General features: G+C 34.8%; 1 protein-coding gene across 1 annotated transcript; it reads left to right on the top strand.

Annotated features, from left to right (window-relative positions):
- LOC145279640 (large ribosomal subunit protein mL50-like) lies at positions 1-21,538 on the top strand. The gene is made up of 4 exons (XM_080130869.1): positions 1-170; positions 17,452-17,588; positions 19,597-19,732; positions 21,187-21,538. The coding sequence occupies exons 1-4, from the start codon at positions 75-77 to the stop codon at positions 21,493-21,495; spliced, it is 678 nt and encodes a 225-aa protein (XP_079986995.1). The 5' UTR covers positions 1-74; the 3' UTR covers positions 21,496-21,538.
- Positions 21,539-27,346: the final 5,808 nt, after the last annotated feature.

Genomic DNA, 27,346 nt, shown 5'->3' with positions numbered 1-27,346 from the left:
AAGTTAGGAGTGACTAATCCATCATGTGACAGTTTCGTAGTAGTGCGTTTAGTTTAGTCTAGCTGAAAACGAAAATGGCTTTTTGTCGATCAAGGTTACCTTGTTTATATCCCACTATTTCTGAAACGCTTACTTTTCCGACTAAACTCAAACAATGGCAACTTATGCAGGTAAGGAAACGAGATTTTGGTGTATATTTTGAATAGCTTTTATTATATATATATGCTATGTATTTCATTAGTTCGTGTATTTTCTTGTGACCCCTGTTCCCTTCTACGGTTACACGTGCAACTGTACTTTGTTGTTATATCGAAACGATCAGTCCTGTCGCACATGAAACTATCAACGCAACAACCAATATGTCTGAATAAACATATTGATTGTTAATGTTTAGTAAGACCGATCAAAAATCCCCACCACTTTTCTTTTAGGGGGCTCGGTTTTCCATTTTTTTGTACATTATAATGCTCGACTTATCGACTAAGGCGCACGTAATCTTTTTCTGCATTAAAAATAAAGAACATTGATTAAAGTTTGATTCTTTAAGAGAAAAATTGGTGCTAGTGCAGAGAGTGATCCGCTAGGTGTATCAGAATTTTTGTAGGAATTTTTGACACCCCTAACACGAAACTGCGAATAAAATATAAAAAACTCGTAATTTCTCTTTTAAAAGTGGGTTGTTTATTTTCTTTATGGATTATACTTCCAAAATAAACTATTAAACTTGTTTTAAAAGTAATAGAAATATATATTTTTTTATTTTTTAAAAAACAGTAATGAATTTTACGAACTCAATATTTTTCAATTTTTGGGTTTGTAATAATACTGTACACATAGATTCGAAAAAGTTGTCAAAAAACAAATATATAACAAATAAATGTTATCAAAGGCAAGATAAGTTACTTTTCTACCAAACTGGATATAATTTTCGTGTTTTTATTCAATTTAACATGTTTATTCAGCTCGAAAAGCATACAGTGTTTAGCGATGTATTGGAAAATTCAAGATGGCGGCCGATTCTCTCTTTAACACGGTAAGTTTGGAAAAAGGTGTAATAAATAATAAACTAGACAAAATACTGTTAGAAATTCGCTGATTATATGTTACCGTGACATAAGTTGACATATATTCGATGTTTTTTTTAATAGTATTTTGTCTAGTTTATTATTTATAACACCTCTTCTCGAACTTACCGTGTTAAAGAGAGAATCGGCCGCCATCTTGAATTTTCCAATACATCGGTAAACACTGTATGCTTTTCGAGCTGAATAAACATGTTAAATTGAATAAAAACACGAAAATTATATCCAGTTTGGTAGAAAAGTAACTTATCTTGCCTTTGATAACATTTATTCGTTATATATTTGTTTTTTGACAACTTTTTCGAATCTATGTGTACAGTAATACAAACCCATTAAAGTTTTATGATATATTTTTTATTCAGTTGTAAGGTTGAAGTATAAAATAGGTAAAAACACACCCTCCCCTCCCTATGTTAAGAATGGCTTTTTAAATAATAACGTTATCATTTACGTCCGGATCACTCTCTGACTCTGCACTAGTACCGAAAAATTGATGTTTTTTTTTCCTTTGATTTCGAAGCATAAATGATCCGTGACCTTTTGTAACGAACGTCACGAATTACCCCAGCAGCGTTTGAATTTTTCAAGTTGCATTCAAGCCAGAATTTAATTTGACGGTTAATATATTTGACCATTTTAATCTATTTTTGGTATTTTCTACGACCTAACCCAGCGTAGTTTACCCCCTAAAAAGAAATCAAAATCGACTTATTTTATTTATTTATTTATTTTAGCTAATACATTTTAACGGCCTTTAAAGATAACAAGAACGAATTACCTTACGCTACAACAGAACATTGGCCACTCTAATTTTTAGCGGTATTCGAGGTCGCTGACAACGAATCTGTGAACTCCTGACTCTTTTGTCTCCCAATTTTTCGTCTGCTAAATTATTTATTATGTGATTACGGTCTAGCATTAATAAAATAAACCATTCATTCAACTGTCGCTTGTTATGGATTTAGCGAAATATAATATTAAAAATTAAAAGGTGAGATTTAGGTGGAAGTACAGAAATTCTGTACTATAGAATAGTTACAAAACACCTGCCAGCCTGGTAACATAAGTGCATAAGTACCAATAAAGTGAGTTTTAATATCGTATTCTGCTAAATCCATAACATGCAACACTTGAATGAATGGTGTATTGATGTATTTTATTGATGCTATATCGTAATCACATGATAAATATTTTAGCAGACGAAAAATTGGGAGGCAAAAGAGTCAGGAGTTCTTGAATCTGATAATCAAACCTGTCTTAAATTTACCGTTTGCATGGCATTAATTCCTGGACCTTGGGATTATTTTGCACTATTTCATCGCCTTCATTAACGCATTGCGTTCACGTGCACAGAGTAAAGTGACTTATCACATCGTGTAGGTATCGTTAGCACTACTCTGCGATGTGATGAGCTGACTTAGCAGATATTGGAAATTTTCGAAAAAAAAATGTTCATTTTATTGTGTTGTTGCATAGTTTGGCACTTCTGCATGTCAATGGCATGAGGCGTCCGAGATGAGTTATCAACCCCTGTTCTTTGAATGCTCTCTATCGGCAATTCTGAATTCTGTGACCCTCAAATATAAACAAGTGTCTCCGAGAACACAAAAATATATAATAACGAAATAAAGAACAAGAAAAATATGATAATCAAAACATTTATTGTATAAAAAAAATGTATCAAAATATAATTTTAAAGTTGGTACTCATGCAGAAAGAGATCCGGACGTAACTCGGCACACGCCCAGCTTTCCCCAGAACATGGCGTCAACAGCCGGAGTAAGCCGAGCGTTGCAGAGGAGATTAAGCCGTTTGACGTAACATAAAGCTGAGCCAACGACAATGTAGTGCGATGGTTTTCAACGCGACGCGCGTTCGCGCAAGTTAAAAATTCAAAGCAGCAGACGACAATCATGAAAAGGAAGAAAAGAAAAAAATTAGTTTAGAAAAAGATAAAAAACACACCATTTGTGTACTTTTCCGTAAGGAAGAAAACATGAATTTTACAGAATTATCTGAGCAGTTAAAAACAGCAGCAGGAGTCCTGGAATTTTATCACGATAGGAGATTGTTTGCACGAACGAAAACGTGTCCGTCTTGTGGACATAGCTGCGCTCTTATTGTAAGAAGCAAAGTAAGCGATGGTTATGCCTGGATGTGCCAGGTTGGTAAATGCCGAACATTCACCTCTATCCAAACAGGGACTTTTTTCACAAAATCTAGGCTGGCAATTGCCGTAATACTAATACTAATCTATTTGTGGGTGTTCAAGAGAGCAACGCAAAAAGACCTCCAACGCAAATGTGGAATTCACTCGACGCACACCATCACCAACCGACTGGAAGAATTTCTTACGAGACATTTGCGGGGAATATTTTCTAAGGAATCCCCGGCAGATAGGGGCCCAGGCCATACGGTGGAGGTAGATGAGGCTTTGTTTAACCATAGAAAGCATAACGTTGGGAGGTTACTCATACCGGTCTGGGTGGATACAACCCCACCGAAAAGGAGGTTTCTTGGTGAGTGTACTAAACCAGAATGCCAAAACCCTCCTTCCATTAATCAAACAATATATCCTGCCGGGGACCACGGTCGTATCAGACTGTTGGCAGGCATACAGCAAAGTGTGGGGGGAGAGGGGTATCGCCATTTGACGGTGAACCACAGCCTTCACTTTGTAAATCCCGAAATGAAGGCTACGACGAATCATGTGGAGCGAATGTGGAAGGAAGCTAAACAACGCAACAAAGTACAATGTGGGACCAACCGAGAGCTTTTGGACACATATCTCCTAGAGTTTATGTGGAGGCAAACATTTGGTAAAGCTCTGTTTGTCTCCATATTAGCTCACATCGCCGAAAGCTACCCAGTTGATGACGAGCTTCCTTACACGTCTGCTATCACCTCTGCATCCACTTTGGTGTCGTGTGATGCCCTCCAACAGTCTGAGGAAACAACATCTGTTTTAATATGAAAAAAATAAAAAATATTCCACCCAGTTTTCTTTTTCCAGTCTCCAGATTTTTCCTTCGAATAAATCCCCCCCCCCCCCCAAAAAATGAAAAAACAAAGAAACAAATTATTCCACCCAGTTTTCTTTCTTTTTCCAGTTTCCAGGTTTTTCCTTCAAAATAAAATATCCCCCCCCCCCAAGAAAAAAAAAAATAAAATAAAATAAAGACCAAAAACGGCAAAAAAAAAAAAAAAATTTGTTTCGTACAAAAAAAATTAAACAATCCCACCGTTTTCTTCGTTTTCCTAGTTTCAAGTTTTTTTCTCCAAAAAAAAATCTGTTTCATTGAAAAAAAAAAAAAAAATACATAAACAAAAACTTTATGAACACAAAATTCCTTGAAAGTATTTAATTTACTTACTTTTGAGCCTTTTCTTGTATAAAAAAAAATCTCTTACATTTTAAAAAAAAAAAAAAACACTATAAAAAAACATTGTTAAAACATTTTCCTTTACAGTGAATAAAACTTAAAAATCAAGGTAGGTTTCTCTTTTCTTGTTATGCTTTCAGCGGTGAAATATAAAAAAATATGTAAAAAAAAAAAAACATGAAACATTTATAGATTGTTTTTAGAATTTTTTTTTTTTTTTTTTTTTTTTTTTTTTTTTACAGTATAAAAATGTATCAAAATATAATTTTAGTTTGTCAATGTAGCTAAATAAAATTTTAAAAACCTGAAACAGAGGTTTAAGAATACTTTTTTTTTCACAGTAAGATTGTAATTTTAGTTTGCCAATGGAGCAAAACAAAATTTTTAGAAACATGAAAACATTTATAGAGGTTTAAAAAAATATTTTTTGTACAGAAAGATTGTTTTTGTTTGTTTGTTTGTTTTTTTTTTTTTGTTTTTTTTTTTTTTACAGTAAGATTATATAAACATAAAAATAAAAGTATTAGTTATCGACCCTGTTCTAGGCTGACAAATGCCCTCTTCCGGCCGTTCTTCAAACTAAAATGCACACATTCGCCTCGTGTCATATGGTTTAGAAGTAACCGGGCGTGATGGGGTGTACATCACTGGAGACATTACGAGTTTCAAACGGGCTGCAAAACCGGAGGTAGTTGCGGGTATCAATCGGTCGACTACAAAAACTCACCGGGAAGACTGGGCAGATAAGGTGGCTTTCAGTCGATGATGAAAGCGCTCTACCATTCCGTTATTTGAGGGATGGTAAGCGGTTGTCGCAATGTGGGAAATTCTGAATGACTGGTGTGCAACGTAAACTTGGAACCTCTGTCGGTGATAACAGTAGTGGTTACACCAAAGTTAGAGATCAAGCTCTCCACGATTGTTTGTGATATTACCTCTGTAGAAAGGTCATGTAAGTGCACTGCAACTGGCCAACGAGTAAAGCGATCAATCATTGTGAGGATGTAATGATGATCATTGGAAAGCGGCAGTGGACCTATGATAGGCAGATGGACATACAAAAAACAAGTGTCAGGTACAGGAAAGTTGGCTGCGGTGGATTTGGCATGGCAATGTATTTTTGTAGTTTGGCAGGAAATACATGCCTGAGTCCATTTACATATGTCGCATTCATGCTGGGCCAAAAAAACAGGCTATGATGAACCTGACTGTTGTGCGCTTACTAGGATGTGTCAAATTGAGAAAATGTCGGAAAATGCTTTTTCGGCATGATGGAGGCAGGTAAGGTCTTGGACGTATTGCACCAGATTAGTGTGTCTGAAAATGGGACTGGTACCTTTTTCAGCAGGATTGTCAAAGTTGTCATAAACTCTGTTAGTGACGCGGCTCGTTCTTCCTCGGCAGCAATGTAGTCTAAATTGAGGGAGTTTCTCAAGTGTTTGGATTGTGAAAACATGAGTGTGTCTGCCACAATATTTGTTTATCCAGGTAAATACTGTACGTCAGCAGAATATTGTGACATAATCCATCTGTCGTAGTTCACAGGGTGTGTGTTTCCTAGAAATGGATGATGTAAGGGAAGCAATCAGCAGTTTGTAGTTGGTAAAAATGGTGAATTGTCTTCCTTCCAACATGTAATAGAAATGTTTTACTGCAAAGAACATGGCGAACAGTTCTCGACTGAAAACGCTGTAGTTTTGCCAAGTTGTACTTAGCTTCGCATTACAAGTTGATTTTTTCTTTTTACATTATTATTATTATTATTTAGATATCCTCAGTTAAAAAAAACTGGTTTGTTTTACAGATTCAAAAAAATGGTCTTGACGAGTTAAAAATAAATTCAAGTTTCATGATATCTTTTTTTATTTAATTGTTAGGTGAAAATACAGAATAGTTAACAAAACACCCTTCCTTCCCCATGTTAAGAATGGATTTCTAAATGTTATTATTTCAGCATTGTAGCATAAGTGCACAAGTACCTTTTTATTTGTTTATATATATATATATATATTTTTTTTTTTTTTTTACCACTAAAAAACACAATTCTACCGTAAGTACAAGTAAGAAGTTAAACTCATGTGGTACATTTTGTTTTTTTTTTAACGCTTCTAGTACATGTGTACTAGAAGCGTTAAAAACAACAAAATAGTTTTGGCTCAGTATTGTTTGGAAATCAAATTTTAAAAAACTTGAAAATAATTTTCTTAAATTGACAGACTCTGAATAAAAAATGACTAGTCTAGTAAGACAAAAGCAGAAAAACAGTTTTCTATTTTTAAGAGAATACTTTAGTTAGCTCAGCGCATTAGCAAGCTGTTTTTCTGTTAAACGGATTTAAATTTCTATAAAAGATAACATTTTAAAGAAATTTCCGCACAATTAATAATTATCAAATATTTACATATTATACATGAAAATAATTCTGAAACTATTATCTATATGAAAATGGATGATATATGCCGATTTATCTTATCAATTTTGAAATATTCTTCCTCAACTTTGCTTGGTCATAACTTTGCTTCCCGTGGTTGTAAAATTATAAATCAAACTCCAGTAGAGATGGACTTCTATGCTTATATAGCCTGTAAAATTTCAGCCATATCCATTTAAATTTGACCCTGAACATGTGTATTCAAATGTAACATATAAAATGTAAACAGTGAAAAAACAGTTTCCCTATTTGTTGTCATCATTTTTTACCATTTTTTTTTTTCATTTTTAACTTGGAGCATAAAAACATTGAACGCATAAAAGCAAAATAAATTAACATCATTGGAATGCTTATTTTATTCTCTTTCAATCAATGTAATTCTTTTAAAAATTGACCCACAAATAAAAAAGATATGACTTGTTGAAGCACATTAGGTATGGAATATTGTCGATGTCCACAAAAATACAGCGTACGCTTGTAATGCTACTTAGTTTAGCAGAAAAGAAAGACAAAGGTTGTGTTTGACCGTTTACGACCTGGTTGAGAACAGCACCAACGGCTACATCAGAAGCATCTGTCAAAAGAAAGAGCTTAGCTGTTCGGTCAGGGTTGATGTAAAAAAATTTTGTGTAGTTCACTAGAACAGATTTTGATGCATGGAAAGATGAGTGCTTCGTCTGAGAGACAGTCTTCTTACGTGCGTGGAGTGAATCCATCAGCTTGGACAGGTGATGCGAGCAGTTGGGTATGAAACGGCAGTAATAGTTCAGAAGTCCAATGTAACAACATAATTGATGCAAGAAAGTAGGTATGGGAAAATCCTGGACTGCTTGCACTTTTGAAGGCAAAAGTGTAAGTCTGAGAAGTCCAGGGAATTGACACTGAATTCGCATTTCAAAACATTTATTTTCAGTCCATAGGATTCGAAATGAGAAGACTTTCATAATGTGGGTCAAATGCTCTTCCTGCAAGGAACTTGCAATCAGGATGTCATCGATTTATGCATGTGTCATCCTTATGTCAGAGCGAAGGAAAGCATGCCTGCTTGCCTTGAGTTTCTGAGGTGAGAGAGAAAGTAAAAGGAAGTGACATATCCGGAATTATGTAATCGGATGTAGCATGTGACGTGTAGTGGTCATTGGTATAACAGAAAGAAAAGGTAGATAATTCATGTTTCCTTTAGAGTCCGGTGTTGGTGTCTGTGTGTCCGTTGACTGGGGAATTCGATTTCCCATGGTGCTCATTTTATGTTAAATTAATATAGGAAGGTGATCCCCAACTTTAAAATGTTAAATTATTATTTTAAATTCGTTCTTTCATATTATCCTTAAAGACTGTTGAAACATAGTAGTCATAAAAAAGTAGATTTTGACTTCTTTTTAGGGGAGTAAATTATGCTGGGTTTGGTTGTAAAAAATGACCCTATTTTTAATAGATGAAAAACTAGCTGCTATCGTTTGAAATCTGAGGTTTGGTTTACGATCTACAGAGATTCGAAAAAGTGGTAAAAAAAATCAAATGTTGGAAGATTTCCTATTTTAATAGCTTCTTTCTTCTGATCGCTGTCTTTTTGGAATTCCCTCCTTGCTTCCCGTTTCCACTACCATGCTAATATGCAAAAATGCAATGTCGACAAGCATACTGTTGCATAACTTGCTCTGATTGTGCACCTGTAAATCTGTTCCCCATCACAGTAGCCCCTTACACTTCAATGACAGTATGCTTTGTTTTTAGGGTGGAGAAAAATAAAATAATAAAAATTTGAGGATTACTTTTAGCAGACATCGCCTTTCTCTGAAAATGAGAGCTAACAGATTTTTTTATACTTTACTTTTGAATTCATTCTCACATAAAATAATCCACATTTAACAAAAACTTGTCTTTATTTCTTTTTTAATTAATTTTTTAAAGCTTAAAAATGTAATCCGGTTCTGGTTTTCTTTAAGCTTCACACTTCTATCCTACGAACCTGTAAAGATGACGGTGTTGAGGGGAAATTAGTTCAATTGAAGGTTTATTCCGACCAGCTGTTTTGGAAATGAGATTTTTTCAAAGTTTTTTAATGTCTTCCACAGACAGAGTTTACTTGAACACGTGTTGATCTTGTGAAATTGAAGAGAAAAACTGATTCGATTTTGACATATATTTTGACTTTATATACGGACTTTCTCAAATGCTCCAGCCTGTTTACTGTATTCATATGCAAGGGAGTGTAGCTTGGTTCTTTTTCTTTTATGTGTGCAGTGGTCATATCATATTGTCACATTTCTATGAATTTTTCATATGCGTAGGTGTTTCAAAGTGGTGATCGCTATGAATTGTTCCTGCTGGGCATTTATTCCGGCTGGGCATAGTGGTTGCTACATCACTCCCCTCCTGGACAAGAAGTCGATTGAAAGAGAAAGAAAAAAAAACACAACTCATTGAGTATAAGAAACAAATCTGAATGGACGCTTTATGTGTCTGCCAGATTTGGTGGAAGTTGTAGCACTAGATAGCATGGTATCGTTAGGCGTGGCAATAGTTAAAGAATCACAAGTGAGATTTGAGTCTGTCTCACTGTAGTACTACAGTCTCTATTATCGAAAAATGCTTTCTTGAGTCGATCAACGCTGATGGTCATGTCTATCATTCTTATCTATCGCAAAATGTTTTGGATATCTTTTAAGAACTTTGTAAGGACCGGAGTAAGGCGGCTACAGGCGCATGAGTACTCTATCATTTCTTATGAAAACATGTGCCCATGTGTGTATGTTTTGAGGCAGGTGAATTGTTTTTTTTGGGTCGTTGGTTTAACATGCAAAGATTTCAGCATATACTTCTTCAAGCAGAATGTAAGGCTGGTCGGATCTAGCGTGCTTCTAATGGCAGTCCATGCAATCATTTGTTCTATTAATGTCAGGTGTTCTATGCACGATCTTGGAAGCTGTGTTCAATGCTCATTTTAATTGTAGATCTGATGCCGAGGAGTACGAGAGGGGAATTCCATCCAGTTATTGGGATTGGAATATGCCTTTAAAGAAGTCTTCAGTTGGCAATGGAAGCATTCAACTAAGCCGTTAGAGGACAGGTGATAAGGTGTGGTCTGTATATGCTTGCATCCAAGTAGATGTGAAAGTATCCACTGTGAAACGAGTCTTTTGGCAACAGTCTTGACAGAGATATCAGTGATGGATGAGGCTTCGGGCCATCCGGTGTCTGTGTTCGTTGTTCCTTTATTAGTTTGCTCAGGATAATGTAGTCAACTGGAAAGCAGGCAAATAAAACAGTTTCACAGGTGGGCAGCTCTAAGAAAGAAGCTTTATTCATGGACTTGCTATGAAAATAATGATAGAGCAGAGACGGGCTTGCAATATTTCTTCTGTGGAAAAGAGGTTGGAGGAGAGAGAAAAGGACATCCCCTACTAGGTTTCAAAGTCGGTTTTGAACTCTGTCAAGGCAGGATAGGTTGTTCCTGTCCAGATGAGGCAATAGTACTCCATCCTAGGACGTACTTGGCCCTGATACAGGTAGAGAATTGCATCAGCAGTGAGATATTTACTGGAGTGGTAGAATGATTCAATCATTTTTCCAGTGACTTTGGCAGCAGATTTGATACATGTGTTCCATTTCAGATCAGGAGTAAAGGTCAGACCCAGAAGCTTGTCAAAACATGGAGCCTCCCCAAAATGAGAGCCATTCATTTCAATTGATGCCAGACAGGGGTTAGAGCATTAATGATGAAAAGATATAAGCTTGGTTTTAGATACATTAAAGTTAACCAGTCATCCTTTTCCTCATTGCATCACATGCTCAAGATCGGAGGAGAGAGAATCAGAGATCTTGGTCATTTTAACCTTTGAAGTGTTGAAATAGATAGTAGTGTCAAATATCTACGAATGATCTAAGAATGTGATTTGGAAGATGCTCAATGAAGATTAGGCAGAGAGCTGGGCCCAGAATGCAACCCTGGGTGCCAGCTTTGCTTATTTTGTGGGGTTCTTGAAGCCTAATCGATTTGTTATTACAAATTAAAAGGAATCTCACTATATTTACCCATTTTCACACACTGACTGGTTTCTGATACTAGTAAAACAGTCACTGAACTTGATCCTCAAACAGGCATATACACTTGCTTATATTGAACTAACAATGCTATTGATTGGTTGATTTGGGTAACATTAATGCTGAACACAGCCAATCCTATGTTGTTTTGGGTTTATGAATGCCTTCATATATGTATCTATAAAAGTGTGTGTGTGTGAACAACTCTCAACCTATATATACAACAATTTTTTGATCTACAGACTTGAAATTTGGTTTATAGGATATCAGACATGTGGAAAACTTTTTAATCAGTTTTCATCTGGAAGAAAGGGCTGCTAGGGCGTCAAAATTGAAAAATTGGTACTTGGGGGGGAGGTCATCAAATTTTTATCTGTTTCACAACTGCACATGGCACGAATCGTTAACACGACAGCTTCCTTATGTTAAGAATAAGTAGGTTTGATAACACTTTTAAAGATCATAGCAAGCCGGTCTAATGGTTATTATACTTTAATTTTTAGGTTTTAGCTTCGATATGAGCTCGAGTATTTTTTTTTTTTACTTACAAGAAATGAATTGTTTAGAAAAAACAATACTTGCATGCACATCTCAGTTTCTTTTTGTTTTCTATACTTCATTTTTTTTTTTTTTTTTTTTTTTTTTTTTTTACACAGTGATTACCACTTATCAAGGCCCGGAAGCCACTCAGGGATAAGGGTTATTGCAAGTACATTACGTTAGTGTGGAGATTTGATGAAGTGTTTACTTAAGGGGAGCGGTTCAATAGGAATTTGTTAACGTTGGACTTGAAGACATCCTAGTTGTAGTCCGGTGGGAAGCGGGCAGACGGAACTGAGTTCCACAGGCGTGCAGTTCTAAGAAAGAAGCCTTGTTCATGGAATCCGCGTTTTGATTTAGGCACAGATATAGAGTGGGGGAAATTTTTGACAGTGGATTCAGCTAGACGGGTGTTTTTCATGAAAGATTGGCAAGGGAGGACCAGAGATTGGAGTTCGGACGAGCACCTGCCATGGAAATAACGATAAAACAAGGATAGGCTCACAACGTCTCTTCTATGGGAGAGAGGCTGCAGGGTAGAGAAAAAGGGCATCCCCCACTAAGCCACAAAGTCTATTTTGTATTCTGTCAAGGCAGGATAGGCTGTTTTTAGCAGCTCCTGCCCAGATATGGCAGCAGTATTCCATCCTTGGACGTACTTGGCTTTTATATAGATAGAGAATTGCATCAGTAATGAGATATCTTCTAGAGCGGTAGAAGGATCTCACCATCTTTCAAGCGACCTTGGCAACAGACTTGATGTATGTGTTCCATTTCAGATCAGGAGTAAAGGTCAAACCCAGAAGCTTGTCAAAACACGGGGCCTCACCCAGACGAGAGCCATCCATCACAATTGATGCCAGATGGGGATCAGAGCGTTGATGATGTAAGGATAGGAGTTTGGTTTTGGATGCATTAAAGGTAACCAGCCACATCTTCCCCCACTGAACCACGCGCTCGAGATCAGAGGAGAGAGAATCAGAGAGAACTTTGTCATTTACAGTCTTTGATGTGTTGGTGTAGATGGTCGTGTCATCAGCATAGATGTCAACGAATGATTTAAGTATGTGTTCAGGGAGGTCATTGATGTAGATCAGGAAGAGAGTTGGGCCCAGGATTGACCCCTGAGGGACTCCAGCATTTATATTGCAGGCCTCCGATTTTTATCCATCTACCACTACTCTTATGAGCCTATCGGAGAGAAATGATTTAATGATTGAGAAAACATTTCCAGTTATACCGTAGCTGGAAATCTTGTGAAGTAGACCTTTATGCCATACCTTGTCGAAGGCCTTTGATATGTCAAGAGCAATTGCCCTAGAAAGGAAGCCTTTGTCAAGAGATTCACTAATCCTGTGGGATATAACCGTCAGCACATCTGCGGTAGATCTTGCAGAGTGGAAACCATATTGTGTGTCACTAAGGTTATTCCTGCTGAGGTGGTTTATTTCTCTATTTAATATGGATTCCAGCAACTTACTCATAACACACAGGAGACTTATTGGTCTGTACTGAGAGGGAGATGACTTATCACCTGAATTCTTAAATACAGGGCAAACTGATGAGGTCTTCCAGGGAGTCGGAAAGCACTTCTCTTTAAGGCAGCACTTAAATAGTTTTGTAAGTATGGGAGCAAGTTCTGGTTGAAGCTTTTTTAACACTATAAAAAATAAATGAGTTTTGAAATTGAAGGGACACTATATTTACCCATTTTCACGTACTACATGTTTGACTGGATTGTAATAATCTTAGGCATCCATTTTCAAGGGAAACTTGATGAATTTTTTAAAAATACACTTTAGTGATACCATTCAACCATTTTTAAGAGCCATTTGTTTTTCCTTGTTACTTGGAAAAAAAAAACCTAATTTTTCACATTTGCAATACTTTATGGCAATGGTCTTTGCAAATATATCAATACTAGCAGGCCACCTGGCATTGCCTAATCATGAAATATGCATAAATATATTTTAATTCATACAGAAACTAAGATATGTGCATGCAAGTATTGTTTTTCTAAACAGTCTAGTCTTCTTGTAAGTAAAAAATTATATATATACCCAAGCTGAGATCAAAACCTAAAGACAGTGAGTCAAGTACAATAACCGTGACACAATTTTTAAGTGTTTTCAGACCTACTTATTTTTAACATAAGGAAGCTGTCATATGAACGATTCATGCATGCGCATTCGTGATTTTGATCCCTTAGCAGTCCTTTTTTTCCCGATAAAAAGCAATTAAGGTTTTCCACATGTCTGAATACCCTATATATCAAATTTAAAGTCTAGATCAAAAATTTGTTGAGTATTGTCCTCACACACACACACACACATTCTCATTTTTATAGATATATAGATTTATTCAGTGCTAAACAACGTGTTTTCAAACAGACCATTTTCTTTTCAGGTTGTAGTTATTTCATTATTTTATTTTATTTTTTTTATTTTACTTTTTTTTTTTGACTTTGTGATCTTTTGAATTTTGAAAAGAAATAAGAAAAATTTTTAGTGTGTAAAAAGAAAATTATGTTTGGCTTTAACATTCTTAGCAAATGCTTGTATATTTTAAAAAAAAAATGAGTGATTTAGCATTTGCATTTGTCTCTACAAAGCATAGACTGTTCTTGTCTAATATTTTAAAGTGGAAATGAATATGATTGTTTAGAAGATAAAGAAAGACTGCAATAGGAAGGCAGACAGGTCCATAATTGAAAGGAGAAGAGGATACAGAAAGATTTTATCTCATTTTATTCTTTTGGAAAATTAAACCTTTTTTAAAAAATTTTTTAACGCGTAATCACCTCAAACAAGGCAAATTGTCACCTAGATGTCATGGGCTACATTGTGTTAGGGAAATGCTTACAGGGATACTGTAAGTAGGGAGTTGAGCATCAAGATGTCTTTTCACATTACATTTAAATTTCTGTATGTTAGTACAGTCAAGGAAGTAGGTTATAAGGAGAGAATTCTAAAGTTTAGCAGTGCAAGAGAGGAAACTTTCAGAGTTGAAGGCTCTATGACATTGGATGATTTCTACAATGAACAGGTGGGATTTTGTCTGCTTAGTCGAAGTTATTTACATTGAAGGAGCACCGCTGTTACAAGTTTGTTTGAGATTCCATTAAAGTACTTGCAAAACAAGCACATGGATGCAACATTTCGATAATAGGACAGAGGTTGGCACTTAGTTGACAGTGTGACTCTATTAGATTGGAAACCCTTTTTTTTACATTCTGTTCAATAGAGAGAAAAAAAAAACTAGTTGTTTCTGTACTGGTTGATATGTGGTAACAATATTTCATGCATGGAATAGTGGCTTTGTAGAGATAAAAGTTAACTGTCAGGTGTGAGTATATTTCTAGTAGCAATACCACACCATTTTTTTCTTTACATCAAATAAATTCAAATCATACATTATTGAAAGGAGCATAAAAAATGATGAAATAATATCTTTAGTTTTTTAAAATCGGCCCATTAGAACTTATGATTAGTTATGATCATTCAAATATCAAAAAATGTGTGGTTCACTGGACATTTTGCCTGAAGTCCGTCCTATTCAAATGTAGCTTCCCACCTGACTACAACTTGGATGGCTTCAAGTCCAACGTTAACAAATTCCTAATGAACCGCCCCCTTAAGTAAACACTTCATCAAATCTCCACACTAACGTAATGTACTTGCAATAACTCTTATCCTTGAGTGGCTTCCGGGCCTTGATAAGTGGCGACCACTGTGTAAAAAAATAAAAATTTAAAAAACAATAAATATAAGCTTGTGACTGAAAATGGTAGGAAAATTGCACAATTTACAGACTAACCCATCTTTAAAAAGTTGTATCTTCAGATCTTTTTGCAGTATTATGATGAAATTTTGAACATATTATCATAATACCATGAAGGCTCAGTTGGCTGTATTTACAACCATCTCACTTGGTAACTTACGGACTAAGTAGCATAGTAATTAGCATATTCCAGTCTCATTTTAACAGCTTTAAGTAAAAACATCATAAAAACAGTTAAGAAAAATGGTAAGTAAGGCTTTATCATCATAGGAATTATTATTCTGAGAGACAATGATTTATATACCATACATTACGACCATGTAATCCCTACAGCCACCTACCTTGAAAATGCTGCTATGAAACCTGACATAGTTATATGGAATAAGTCAGAGAGAGTTGCAACCTTGATTGAAGTGAGTGTTCCTAATGATGGCGGTCTTAACAGAGCTGAAAGAGAGAAACAGACCAAATACCAAGGTCTCATGTATGATATGAAAAGAAACTGGAACCTAAAGGGGATATCGATCATACCAGTTATCATAGGTGCCACAGGACTTATGAAAAAGAACCTGAAGTCCTACCTAACTAATATTCCTGGTGAACCAAGTGCAAAAGAGATTCAGACAATTGCACTTAAGGGAACAGCGAGGATACTAAAAAGAGCTCTCGGTTGGTTTCAATAAAAAAGCGGGGCAATGTTGGCAGCTGGTTTGGCTGCCCCATACCCAGCATTACAATCTTCAAAGGAAAAAAAAAAAAAAAAAAAAAAGAGACATTATCATTTGCCATTATAACATCATGAAAAATCCAAGATGGCGATCATGAAATCCACGATGGCCATCATGACACGATTCAAAGAAATTATTAACAAAATATGGCTTGTAGCATATCAAATTAAAGGAAATTTTGTACAGATTAGAATTATGTTTTCAAGTACATTAAACTAATCAGCATAATTAAGTTTCATTTGAACAGCTTCGTGTTGCTGTGACAATTATGGGTGGGTTTCTACCACTATTTTGTATAATTTTTGCATTTTTAAGTCATTGTCGAGACTTCAAAGATTTCCAGAGACGTCGTGGCCATTTTATCTTGTTCTCATGTAACGCTTGACACTACTTTTTTTTTCTTTTCAAACAATAAACATTTACAATACCAAAAATTTATCACAGTAAGTAGAAGAGTAACTTATCTTGCCTTTAGTAACATTTATTTGTTATGTTTATTTTTTTACCACTTTTTCATACGTCCCAATAAATATTATTATAAGCAAGATGTTATTCTTTTACTTAACTGGATAAGTGATAAGTGGTTTGTGTGATTTAACTCGTTTAAAAGTTACTTTTTAATAATTAAGTGATGTCCTGTGAAGCCGTTTGAATCAAAATTAAACAAAAAACAATTTTTAATGAAATAAAACAAAATTACAGTGTTATTTTTGTAGTATTATTTTCGAGTTTTATGATATTTTTTTTTTTTTTAGTCCATTGTTAGGTGAAAATACAGATTAGTTACAAAACACCTTATCCCCATACTAAGAATGGGTTTCTAAATAAAACGTTTCAGAAGTTTTGGGGGAGTCTATTTTAGAGTTGTAGTCCCCTTTCACTTAAAAGTTTACCAAAATTCAGGAAATCAACTAATTTTAATGAAATTTTCAGTATTTATTAATTAACGGTAACAGAATATAAAATTTTCATTATCTAGCAAAAAACAGATGTATTCTTTTTAAAACATCATCAACACCATCATCACCATCATTAGAATTCAACCGTGCGAATTCCCCTGAAATCGTGTCAATGGGGCCACCCAGAGGACATGCTGTCTCATAATCAACTAGCAAGGTTCGCCACCCCCACCCTCCATCAAGTCACACTCATAGTTTCTTCCTTAAGACTGCTAAACTTTAGAATTCCCTTCCGGGTTCCTGCTTCCCTGATTGTACTGACATGCGGAAGTTCAAGTGTAATGTAAACAGACATCTTGCTGCTCAGCTCTCTACATAGTAACCTCTACAAATTATGTCCCAGATAGTAGCCCCCTACAGTGGTACTGTACCTTTTTTTAGGGTGAAAATATAATAAAAAAAAATAAATCCATAAAAATGGGTTTATATTCAGAAATAAATCAATAAAATCTTTGTAACCAACGATTTCAATATAAATTTCTAAGTTTTTTTTTTTCATTCTAGTCATCTGTTAGAACTGCATTCTTTGGTAAGAATCAGGAAGAATTGCCAGATACTGATGAAATACAAATTCGAAAGATTAATCCTGCGTTTGATGGTCCATCAGCTACAAGTCGCACAACATCACTCAAGAAAAGGACGTAAGTAAAATAGATTCCGTTTTTATCACTTAAAAGAAATTATAAATTCAGAAAACTTAATGATTGTTGTACAAAGTGTTTGAGACAAATGTAATAATTTTGTGACATTCTTTTATTTCAGAACCATTTTAAGCATTTAATAGCGATAAAGTGCAATGGATAGTTGTTTCTGTGTCTACTATTTGTAGGTGTGAAAGCTAGAGACTATTGACGAGTCAAAAGATCTGGGATATTGATAAAAAGTGACCTGATTATGCCCGATTGGGGGGGGAATCAGAAATTTTAAATTTTAACTGCAGTTCAGTGCTCCTTGAATACGTTAAAGGCCATGAGATGTGAGCTGGAAAATTGCAGTGAGGATATAGAAGCTGTGGTTAGGAGGAAGGATCATAGCAGGCATTCTGGTTGGGCTTACACAACAAAATTCATCGAACCTGAAAAAAAGTTGCAACAAAATCAAGGCAAGGCAATGCAGACCTTGAACCAAGATGGATATCGGCCTGCAGACTATGAAGTATGTTCAACTCCAACTCACTTGATTGAAATCCTATAAACTTATTTGCGAAGCATAAGTTGAGGAAGACCCCAATCATACCACTTGCAATACTGTTATGGATAAGCTGATCTACCTATTTCAGGAATAATGGACTTACCCTGCGATTATAGATATAGTTTAGATATAGTCTAACATATTGGGTAGCGGTTTGTGGCAGTTATGGCCCCCAGAATAATGACATGTATTTCTGTAACATACTTTTGCTAAAACAGTTTTGTTAACTATACCATTGTTTTGCCTTGATTATTACAGGTCTGCAAACCTATAATACTAGTGACAAGGGATTTGAAACTTACAATTCCACAATACTGGTGGCAAGGATTTACAAACTACACTTCACAACATTAACATTTAAAATATATTTGAACATTACCCAAACTTGTCATACACACTGGAAGTATTTATCATTAAAATAGTTAGATAATTTAAATAAACCTGAAAAACAAAACTAACCAGTGTACAAAAAATATATATATCATTAGAAAGAGGAAATATTGAATCTTGTTTGCATAATTTTTGTTTTTTTTTTACAAAGGGATCACTATTTATCAAGGTTCAGATGCCACTCGAGGATAAGGGTTAATTTGTGTATGCTAGCCATTCAGACAATAGCGTAGTAATCATTAGTGGAAATTGGTATAATTTGATTATTTAAGAGGGCAGCTCAACAAGAACTTGTTTATGTTGGACTTGAAGATGATAATGTTGTAGTCAGCTAGGAAGCAGACCAGCAGAATACAGTTCCACAGGTAGGTAGTTCTAGGAAAGAAGTTTTGTTCATGAGATTTATGTTTAGGTTTAAGCACTGATAGAGAGTGGGGGAAATTATTGATAGTGGTTTTAGCTAGGCAAGTGTTCTTTGTGAAAGTTTGGCAAATGGAGAGACCATAAATTGGAGCTCAGATGAGCACTTGCCATGAAAATAACGATCAAGCAAAGACAGTCTTCCAATGTCTCTTCTGTGGGAAAGAGGTTGCAGAGAAGAGAAAATAGGTTTCAAAATTAACTTCATAGATATAACCTAATATTGTAAGTTAAATTTTATGAAAATTTCAGTGATTTTTTTTTTACCATTTTCACAGCTTAAACAGGCCATTTGGATTATTGGAACTAATATTCTCATTTTGTGTGAGAACAGTAGTCTGAATAATCAAAATAATCAATACACATCTCAAAAATTCAGAAACCTAATATAAACATGCCAGTTTAGTTTAATGCTAGTGTTTTTTACTTTTTTTTTATCTGCTTTTCTTTTCTTTTCATCGTTCAGCTGTTGACATGTTCTACTACCCATATCTTCATTGTCAATTTTTGTTTACTATTTTTAGTGCTAGTCTTCAACAAAGAATATAAGTTATTGACATTTCTCCAACTATTATCTTCCATGCATTGTTTTGTTCTGTTTATTTGTCTATTTCAATGCCGTTGTTTTTGTTTTTTTTACTTGTGTAGATCAGTGAGAACAAGGAAGGCTTATAAACCACCGGACGATGTTGAAGCGAGAATAAAGAATATTGCTTCAGAGATTTTTAAAGAGTCTGCAAAGTGGAAAGAGATAAAGTTAAATGATCGCATACAAAAGTACAAAGTAAGTTTTAAACGATTATGTAATATAATAAAAATCAACTTTTAACATTGGTCGTTCAGATATGATAATTATGATAATATAACAAGAAATAGTAATGAAGAATGAAAATAAAAAAAGGTAAAAATGATAGAAAAAGTGTAACTATAAAGTAAGGGTGAATTGCCTCCTACAAAATAACTGCTTAGCAAGAAGCAAAATCTATAAAATCTAATTTATAAAACTCACTATGTTTGTCTGTCTGTCTGTCTGGCTCCATATTTTCAAACTCTATCTCTTCTGAAAGTAAAAGTCGCAGAATGGCAGTAAGGGCCTCAAATGTTTTGTAGACCATTCTTTTATGGGTCTTTAGCCAGTTAAAATAGTTTTTATGGGGTCAAAAAAGGGTCAAAATTGAAAAAAATCGTTATACATTTTGTACATTCATCTTAGTTTAATTTAATCAGTTCATATGCGTGTCACATTGGTAACGTCACCAGCTTTAAATGCTAGTTTTGCTTTCGGTTTCGATTCTAGTTGATGGAACTTTTTTACTTTTGAAATCACAACTCTATAATAATATATATGAAATCTGGACAAATTAAAATATATTTAAGCATGTTTTACGACCGGGCAAAGCCCCCCCCCCTGCTAGTCACAATATATATTACTGAAAAACAAATAACAGAAAGTATTAGATAAGGAAAAATATATTAGATTATATAAAAAAAAAAAAAAAAAAATTAATTCCAAACATAACTACACTTAAAACAAAAAAACAGATATAGTACAATACTAGGTAACCATTTTGGGGAACTTAAGGATGGTCTCCAGTAGGTTTATGGAAACTTTTTAAGCTGGGCTAGGATATATATATTTTTAAACAATCTGTGTAGAATATGTCTGAAGAAGAAACTGATAAAAGTAGAAATACAATAAACCAGAGAGAGATAAGTCAGTCTGTCATTTAACCAAGTAATTATGAGTGGTAGATTGTCAAAATACAGAACTTAATTTTTATTTTTTAATTAAAATTCTCAATTTTTCCTAACTTTTTTGTGAGGATCTTTTTTTCTTTTCTTTTTTTTTTTTTTTTTTTGCATGATACATAAGTATTTTTATTTGAAATGCATTTTTTTTTCATCTGTGCTCCATGCTGAATATGCACTTTGTTTTTTTTGTTTGTTTGTTTGTTTTTTTTTTGCAATAAATATTTAATAAATAATAATTAAAGAAACGTAATAGATGTTATCAGTTGAAATTATATATATATATATATATATATAATAAAACATTTCTGATTCACCATTAACATAGTCCTCTCACCAGTGATATAGAGAGGAGAGGATTATAGGGCTGTGTCATCGGGCATCAAAACTAGAAAAAGAAAGACGTGATCAAAATAACAATATTATAGTGTAGAAAAGATAATCGTGTGTTTTTCTGCATTCTAATTGTAATTTTCTTATTGATTTCAGTTTCTGACCCAATGTATTGATGAATTTGACCATAATATCCCCAACTCTGATCTGAATGATATGCTTCACATTTTGGACATTGTTAACTTTTTCCAAACACCTGTGCATGATACATCCTCCTATGAAGATCTACATAAACTTGACTTGCCACGTAACTTGCACATACAACTTGAAGCAGTACGTTTTGATCCTGAAACAGACACGTTTTTTGATGGGGTCACTGCCTTCCCAAAACGTCCAACCATCGTCACAAGCATAAAATATCGGCACAAATATAAAGGAAATGATGGAAACCATCGTAAGAATTAAGTCTGGTGATTTTAGAGTGTAATAAATTTTCTTTTCAAACTTGTTTTGTATGTTGCTTCTGTATTTTTTTTTTTTTTTTGCCTCCCAAGGTTTTACCTATACTGCCTGTGGGTTCATTTTTTTTTTATTCAGGGATACAAATCAAAACAAAGTCATATATAAATTTTCTGAAGAAACCAATAATTTTTTTAAAAACTCTTTTTAAAGAGTTGGTACCATAACCCCTTTGGGGTAAAAACCCCAAAGAGGTTATGGCAAAAATTGAATATGTTGGATTGTGGGGTTGTATATAACGAGTATATATACATACATTCATGCATGTCTAGTCTATATAAATATACGTGTGTATGAAACCAATGCTCGTGTATTGTCTAATGGTTATAAATGTTCATTGTGGGTGTGTGTGAGTGTTTACACATATTCAGAGTTCATGTAACATGGACAAGGTAACAGTTGTTAGTTTGGAACGGGTTCAACAAACCTGGCATATAAGCACACAATGGCCATTTGATAATGGACTACTAACTTTAGGTTGTGGCTCCCTTTGTCTCTTGGCACGGCAAGAAAACATCTCATTGTGAATCAGTAACAATAAGACTTCTTTTTGTTTTTCCTCGTTTATTCTCATTTAGGTGTTTCCCTCAGGGATTTACAATGCTTTGCTAATTTCTCCATATTAAAAAAACAAATGAAGAAAAATCTGTATCATATATGTATCCATGATGGAAAGAAAATATCATACAGCAAAAATCACATAAATTAATAGAGTAGTTTAATTTTTTAAGTAAGAAAATCGAATGTTATGGCTAAGTGAACAGTGACAATATTGTGACATCTTGAAAACAAGGGAGAGAATTCAAAATTATTCAAACCTGTGAGATTTTAGAAAGCCATTCTTAACAAGAGGACATTGAAAAAACACAAATTTGCTTAAAAATAATTTTCTTTATAGAAATAAAAGTACTTGATCAATTTACGCAATTTTTGGAATATATTTTCTTTCCATTACAGCATATACAGCTTTCTTTTTGTTATGTTAATATAGAGAGAATTCTGGATAAGCACAAACTTTTATAATTAACTTTGTTTTTTACATAGGAGTTACCACTTATCAAGGCCCAGAGGCCATTCGAGGATAAGGATTAAAGAGTGTACAGTAGTCAATGGGACAATATCGTAGTTATCATTAGTAGTGGAAATTTGGTAAATTGGATTACTTAAGGGGAACGGCTCATCAAGAACTTGTTTACGTTGGACTTGAGATGACCATATTGTAGTAAGCTGGAAAGCAGGCAAATGGAAGACTGTTTCAGTTGTGCAGTTCTAAGAGAAGCTTTGTTCATGGAATCTACATTTAGGTTTAGGCATAGATAAAGAGTGGGGGAAATTATTAAGTGTTTTCAGCTAGATGAGTGTTTCTTGTGAAAGATTGGCGAAGGGGGACCATAGATTGGAGCTCAGACGATCACTTGCCATTAAAATAATGATAAAACAGAGACAGGCTCGCAACGTCTCTTCTGTGAGAAAGAGGTTGCAGGAAAGAGAAACGGGCATCCCTTACTAGGCTACAAAGTCTATTTTGAATAAGGTCTTTCTAGCAGCTCCTGCGTAGATGTGGCAACACTACGTACCTGGCTCTTATATAGGTAGAAAATTGCATCAGCAGTGTGATATCTATTGGATCAATAGAAGGATCCCACCATTTTCTTTGCGACCTTGGCAATGGATTTAATATGTGTTCCATTTCAGATCAGGAGTAAAGGTCAAGCCCAGAAGCTTTTCAAAACATAGAGCCTCCTCAAGATGAGTTATTCATTTCAACTGATGCCAGATGGGGATCAGAGCATTGAAGATGTAAACATAGAAGCTTGATTTTAGATGCATTAAAAGTAACCACCTCTTTCCCCATTGTACCACATGCTCAAGATCAGAGGAGAGAGAATCAGAGAGAACTTGATCATTTATGGCCTCTGATATGCTGCCGTAGATGGTAGTGTCATTAGCATAAATGTCTGCAAATAATCTAAAGATGTGATTTGGAAGATCATTGATGTACATCAGGAAAAGAGTTGAGCCCAGGATGGACCCCTGAGGGACTCCAACATTAATACTGTAGCTTCTGATTTCTGACCATCAACCACTACTCTCATAAACCTATCAGAGAGAAATGATTTAATAATTGAGAAGACATTTCCAGCTATACCGTAGCTGGAGATCTTATGACGTAGACCTTCATACCATACCTTATCAAAGGCCTTTGATATGTCAAGAGCAATTGCCCTAGAAAGGAAGACTCCATCAAGAGATTCATTAATCCTATGAGGTAAAACCTTAAGCACATCTGCTGTAGATCTAGAGACCATATTGCATGTTACTAAGGTTATTTTTGCTGAGGTGGTTGACTACTTCTCTGTTTAACAGATTCCAACAACTTACTCATAATGTACAGGAGACTTATTGGTTTGTACTGAGAGGGAGATGACTGATCACCTGAGTTTTTAAATACAGAGCATACTGATGAGATTTTCAAGGGTGTTGAGTAGCAATTCTCCTTTAGACAACACTTAAACACCTTTGTAAGTATAGGAGCTAGTTTTGGTTGAAGCTTTTTGAGCACTATAATAGGAATGCAGTCAGGGCCAGTTACTTTACTGGAATCAAGGTTTTTGATTAGCTTGGCAAAATAATGCACAGATATTTTTATGTCACATAACATGTTTTCTGATACGGGAGGAAATACTGGGGGTTGGTGCGCTTGGTCGCATAGGGTAGAATTAACAAAACTTGGGAAAAAATCAGTTGTCGTCTGCTTATTGTTTACATATATAAAAAAAAAATACTGTATTAATATTATTACTGCATAGTTTGAATGAATTGCATCCCTTTGATTTAGCATGTGTGTATTGTATTGCTAACGAATTAAGAGAGAGAAACCACAATTATCTTTTAATAAGTAAAGTTATCTTGTGGGATTTTACAATAATGTACTTCAACTTATTTTTAAAAATTACTTAGTTCAGTCCAGACAACCGATATGAAATATTTTTTAATAATCACTAAAAATCAATCAACAAGAGAATCATATTTTTAATTAGAGAAAATAATAATTTTTCTTTTATGGATCTGAAGAAAGCTTTTGACAAAGTGCCGATCTTGTCTGGTGGGATTTGCATGAACTATAGGCAAAGAACTAACCAATATATGGCAGAATCACATTAACACACAGGTTCTCATTAGATTAATGAGGTTAAGTGATGCTGAACCTGGTCAGTGTAAAATGGGTGATCATTTAGGAATACCAAGCACTATATTGACAATTCCCAACAAAATCCAACATCATTATCTCCCCTGATTATAATGTTCATGCGACTTGAGAATCGCTTATGATTTTAATTCACTAGAAATTCATCTTTCAGAGAAAGATGGTTCAATCTGCCCAGAGGTGGTGCCGCATTAGGCATCAGATACAGACCCATGGTATAATGATTAAGCGCATTGGTTAAGGATCAATTCCAGAAAGTTTCCAAGTTGGAAAAGATGTTTCTGAAGAAGATCAGAGGTTACACTAGCAGAAGCAATCTGAATACAATTGTTGCTTTAACTTTTGAGAGACACAAAGGCAATAATGAGTAATGAAAGATGCCAAACAGGGATTGAGTTGAATATAAAAATAGTTTTACTTTGACAAAAATTACAATTACAAATTGTTAAGAACGTTTAGTTAAAAAAATGAAGACAATGAAAGGAAGTCTTATTTTAACATTTGATAAACAACTTTATTTGTCATCTTCATAAGTAACATATACAAGAGAGAGAGAGAGCCAGGTTAATAGGTTGAAGTGTTCTTGTGTAAAGATAGATTTAATATCATGCTGGTTAGTTGAAGGAGAGAATAGTTCAGTTCCGTTTACATGTGTGTACGGCTAGTAGTCATCAAGACAAAGGAAGCTGGTTAAAGGTGAAAGAAAAGGAAAAGTCTTCAGTGAGAAAGAGAGGAAGAGGGTTTCACCTTTCATGTACTCAGTCACGTGATAGAGAACTGGCTTGTGATTGGACAAGCCAGGAGGAAATGGATTTCAAATCTCGAATCGTGAGAATTAGTTCTTGCCTGCGATTGTAGCAAGTGTCGGCTGCAACAGTTCACTTACAGAAACACTGATGTATGACTGGTTGGCTTGCTTCTCTAGCACTAATAATAATAGTTGAAGTTGAACAGTTTAGCAGGTGTTTCTTAATTTTTTAGATTAGAATCGATATATGCAATTTGGATTGTTTAGACTACTGTTATCATTTTGGTTGTTATTCTCATAATATTTTGGTTAATGTAACCTCTGACCTTCTTCAGGTGTATCTTGACAACAAGCTATTTTAAAAAAAAAAAAAGGTCGGAGGTTACATAAACTGAAATATTCTGAGAATAACAACCAAGATGAGAACAGTTGTCCAAACAATCCAAATAACACAGATTGGCAGGTCTTTACTGTTCCAATCATGCTGGTTGGGTGTGGACATAAGCAGATGGGTTGACGAACAGTTCAGTGAATTGAAAGAGAATTCTCCTGAAAAAGAAAGATTGTAAGTGGTCTAGGTTTGTCCTGAAAAAGACAGATTTATTTTTTCTCAAATGTCTGGTTATGAAAAAAGATGTCAATTAACGTGCTTGATTCAGGGCTGGTCGAGTGTGATGACTAGGATGTAGCTGAGGTGTTAAATGATGTTTGGGCTGGTCGAATCAATCGCTGGAATAGTAGTTCTAGTCAACAGATGGACAAAGTTGTCATATTTATAACTGTTGCAGCTGATATTGTGAGCTAGTGAGTCAAACTGTAGAAAATCAAGAGTACTTGACTTACTGGAGTGTAGCTGCTGGGGCTGAGGATATTCTTCTTACATCTTTTTTTATGGGAATCGCTCGAGACAAGGCATGAAGCCACTTGATGTAAGGAGTTTTAAAAAAAAATCACTTAAAGGTTAAAATCTAGCTAATGATTAGTGTTAGACGGATAGATTCCGACCCAAAAAATAACAATTCTTCTCCTTTTGACAGAAACATCATTCATAAAATGTGAGGACTAAAAAACAAAATAAAGAAAAGCAAGAGTTATGAGGCTGCTGAAAGTAAGATGAGGGATGGTTATTATGAGGAATTTATGCCAGTAGAAGAAGGTGTTCAATTATTATAAAAAAAACAAAAAAACTTTCTCATTACTGGAGAGTTGGTTATTTTCGTTGCCACCATTGTAGTTACTAGACCAGGAGAGAAGGTTGCAAAGGAAGTTTTTATTTTTTCTGCTGCCTTATTCTTTGGTTAGCTATACTCTGAGTTATCCTTTGTTTTTTTTTCGACAAAATTGCAACAAACGTCTTGTGCCGGACAGAAGCATAAATCAGGCTAGTAATTTAATACAGCCATGAGGCAGAGGGTCGATAAGAAGCAAAATCTCACCCTTTCACTATTGAGGCCCCTAGATGCCAGAAAGCCTTCTATTCTAATAGTTTCTTCAATTGGACTGCTAGAGTTTAGAATTCCCTGCCTGTTTTCTGCTTCCCTGACCGTACTAACCTACAGAAGTTTAAATGCAATGTAAACAGACACCTTGTTACTCAACTCCCCACAGTCTCCTGTTAGACATGGTCCCAAATAGTAGCCCTTTACATTCCAAGTGGATACATGCCTTGTTTGTGGTGTAAAAAGTTATAAAAAATCTAAAAGATGAAGAAACATGACAGATGTTATCAGTTGAAATTATTCGTATGCATATAATGAAATATTTGTGATTCACCATAAAATAGTTTTCTCCCTCAGTAATGTAGAGGGGAGGACGATGAGCAGTAATCCCAGGCATCCAAA

Source organism: Euprymna scolopes, chromosome 7 (assembly GCF_053919585.1).
Source record: "Euprymna scolopes isolate OS-2025 chromosome 7, ASM5391958v1, whole genome shotgun sequence".
Taxonomy (NCBI): Eukaryota; Metazoa; Mollusca; class Cephalopoda; order Sepiida; family Sepiolidae; genus Euprymna; species Euprymna scolopes.
This window is presented reverse-complemented; position numbering and strand designations above follow the sequence as displayed.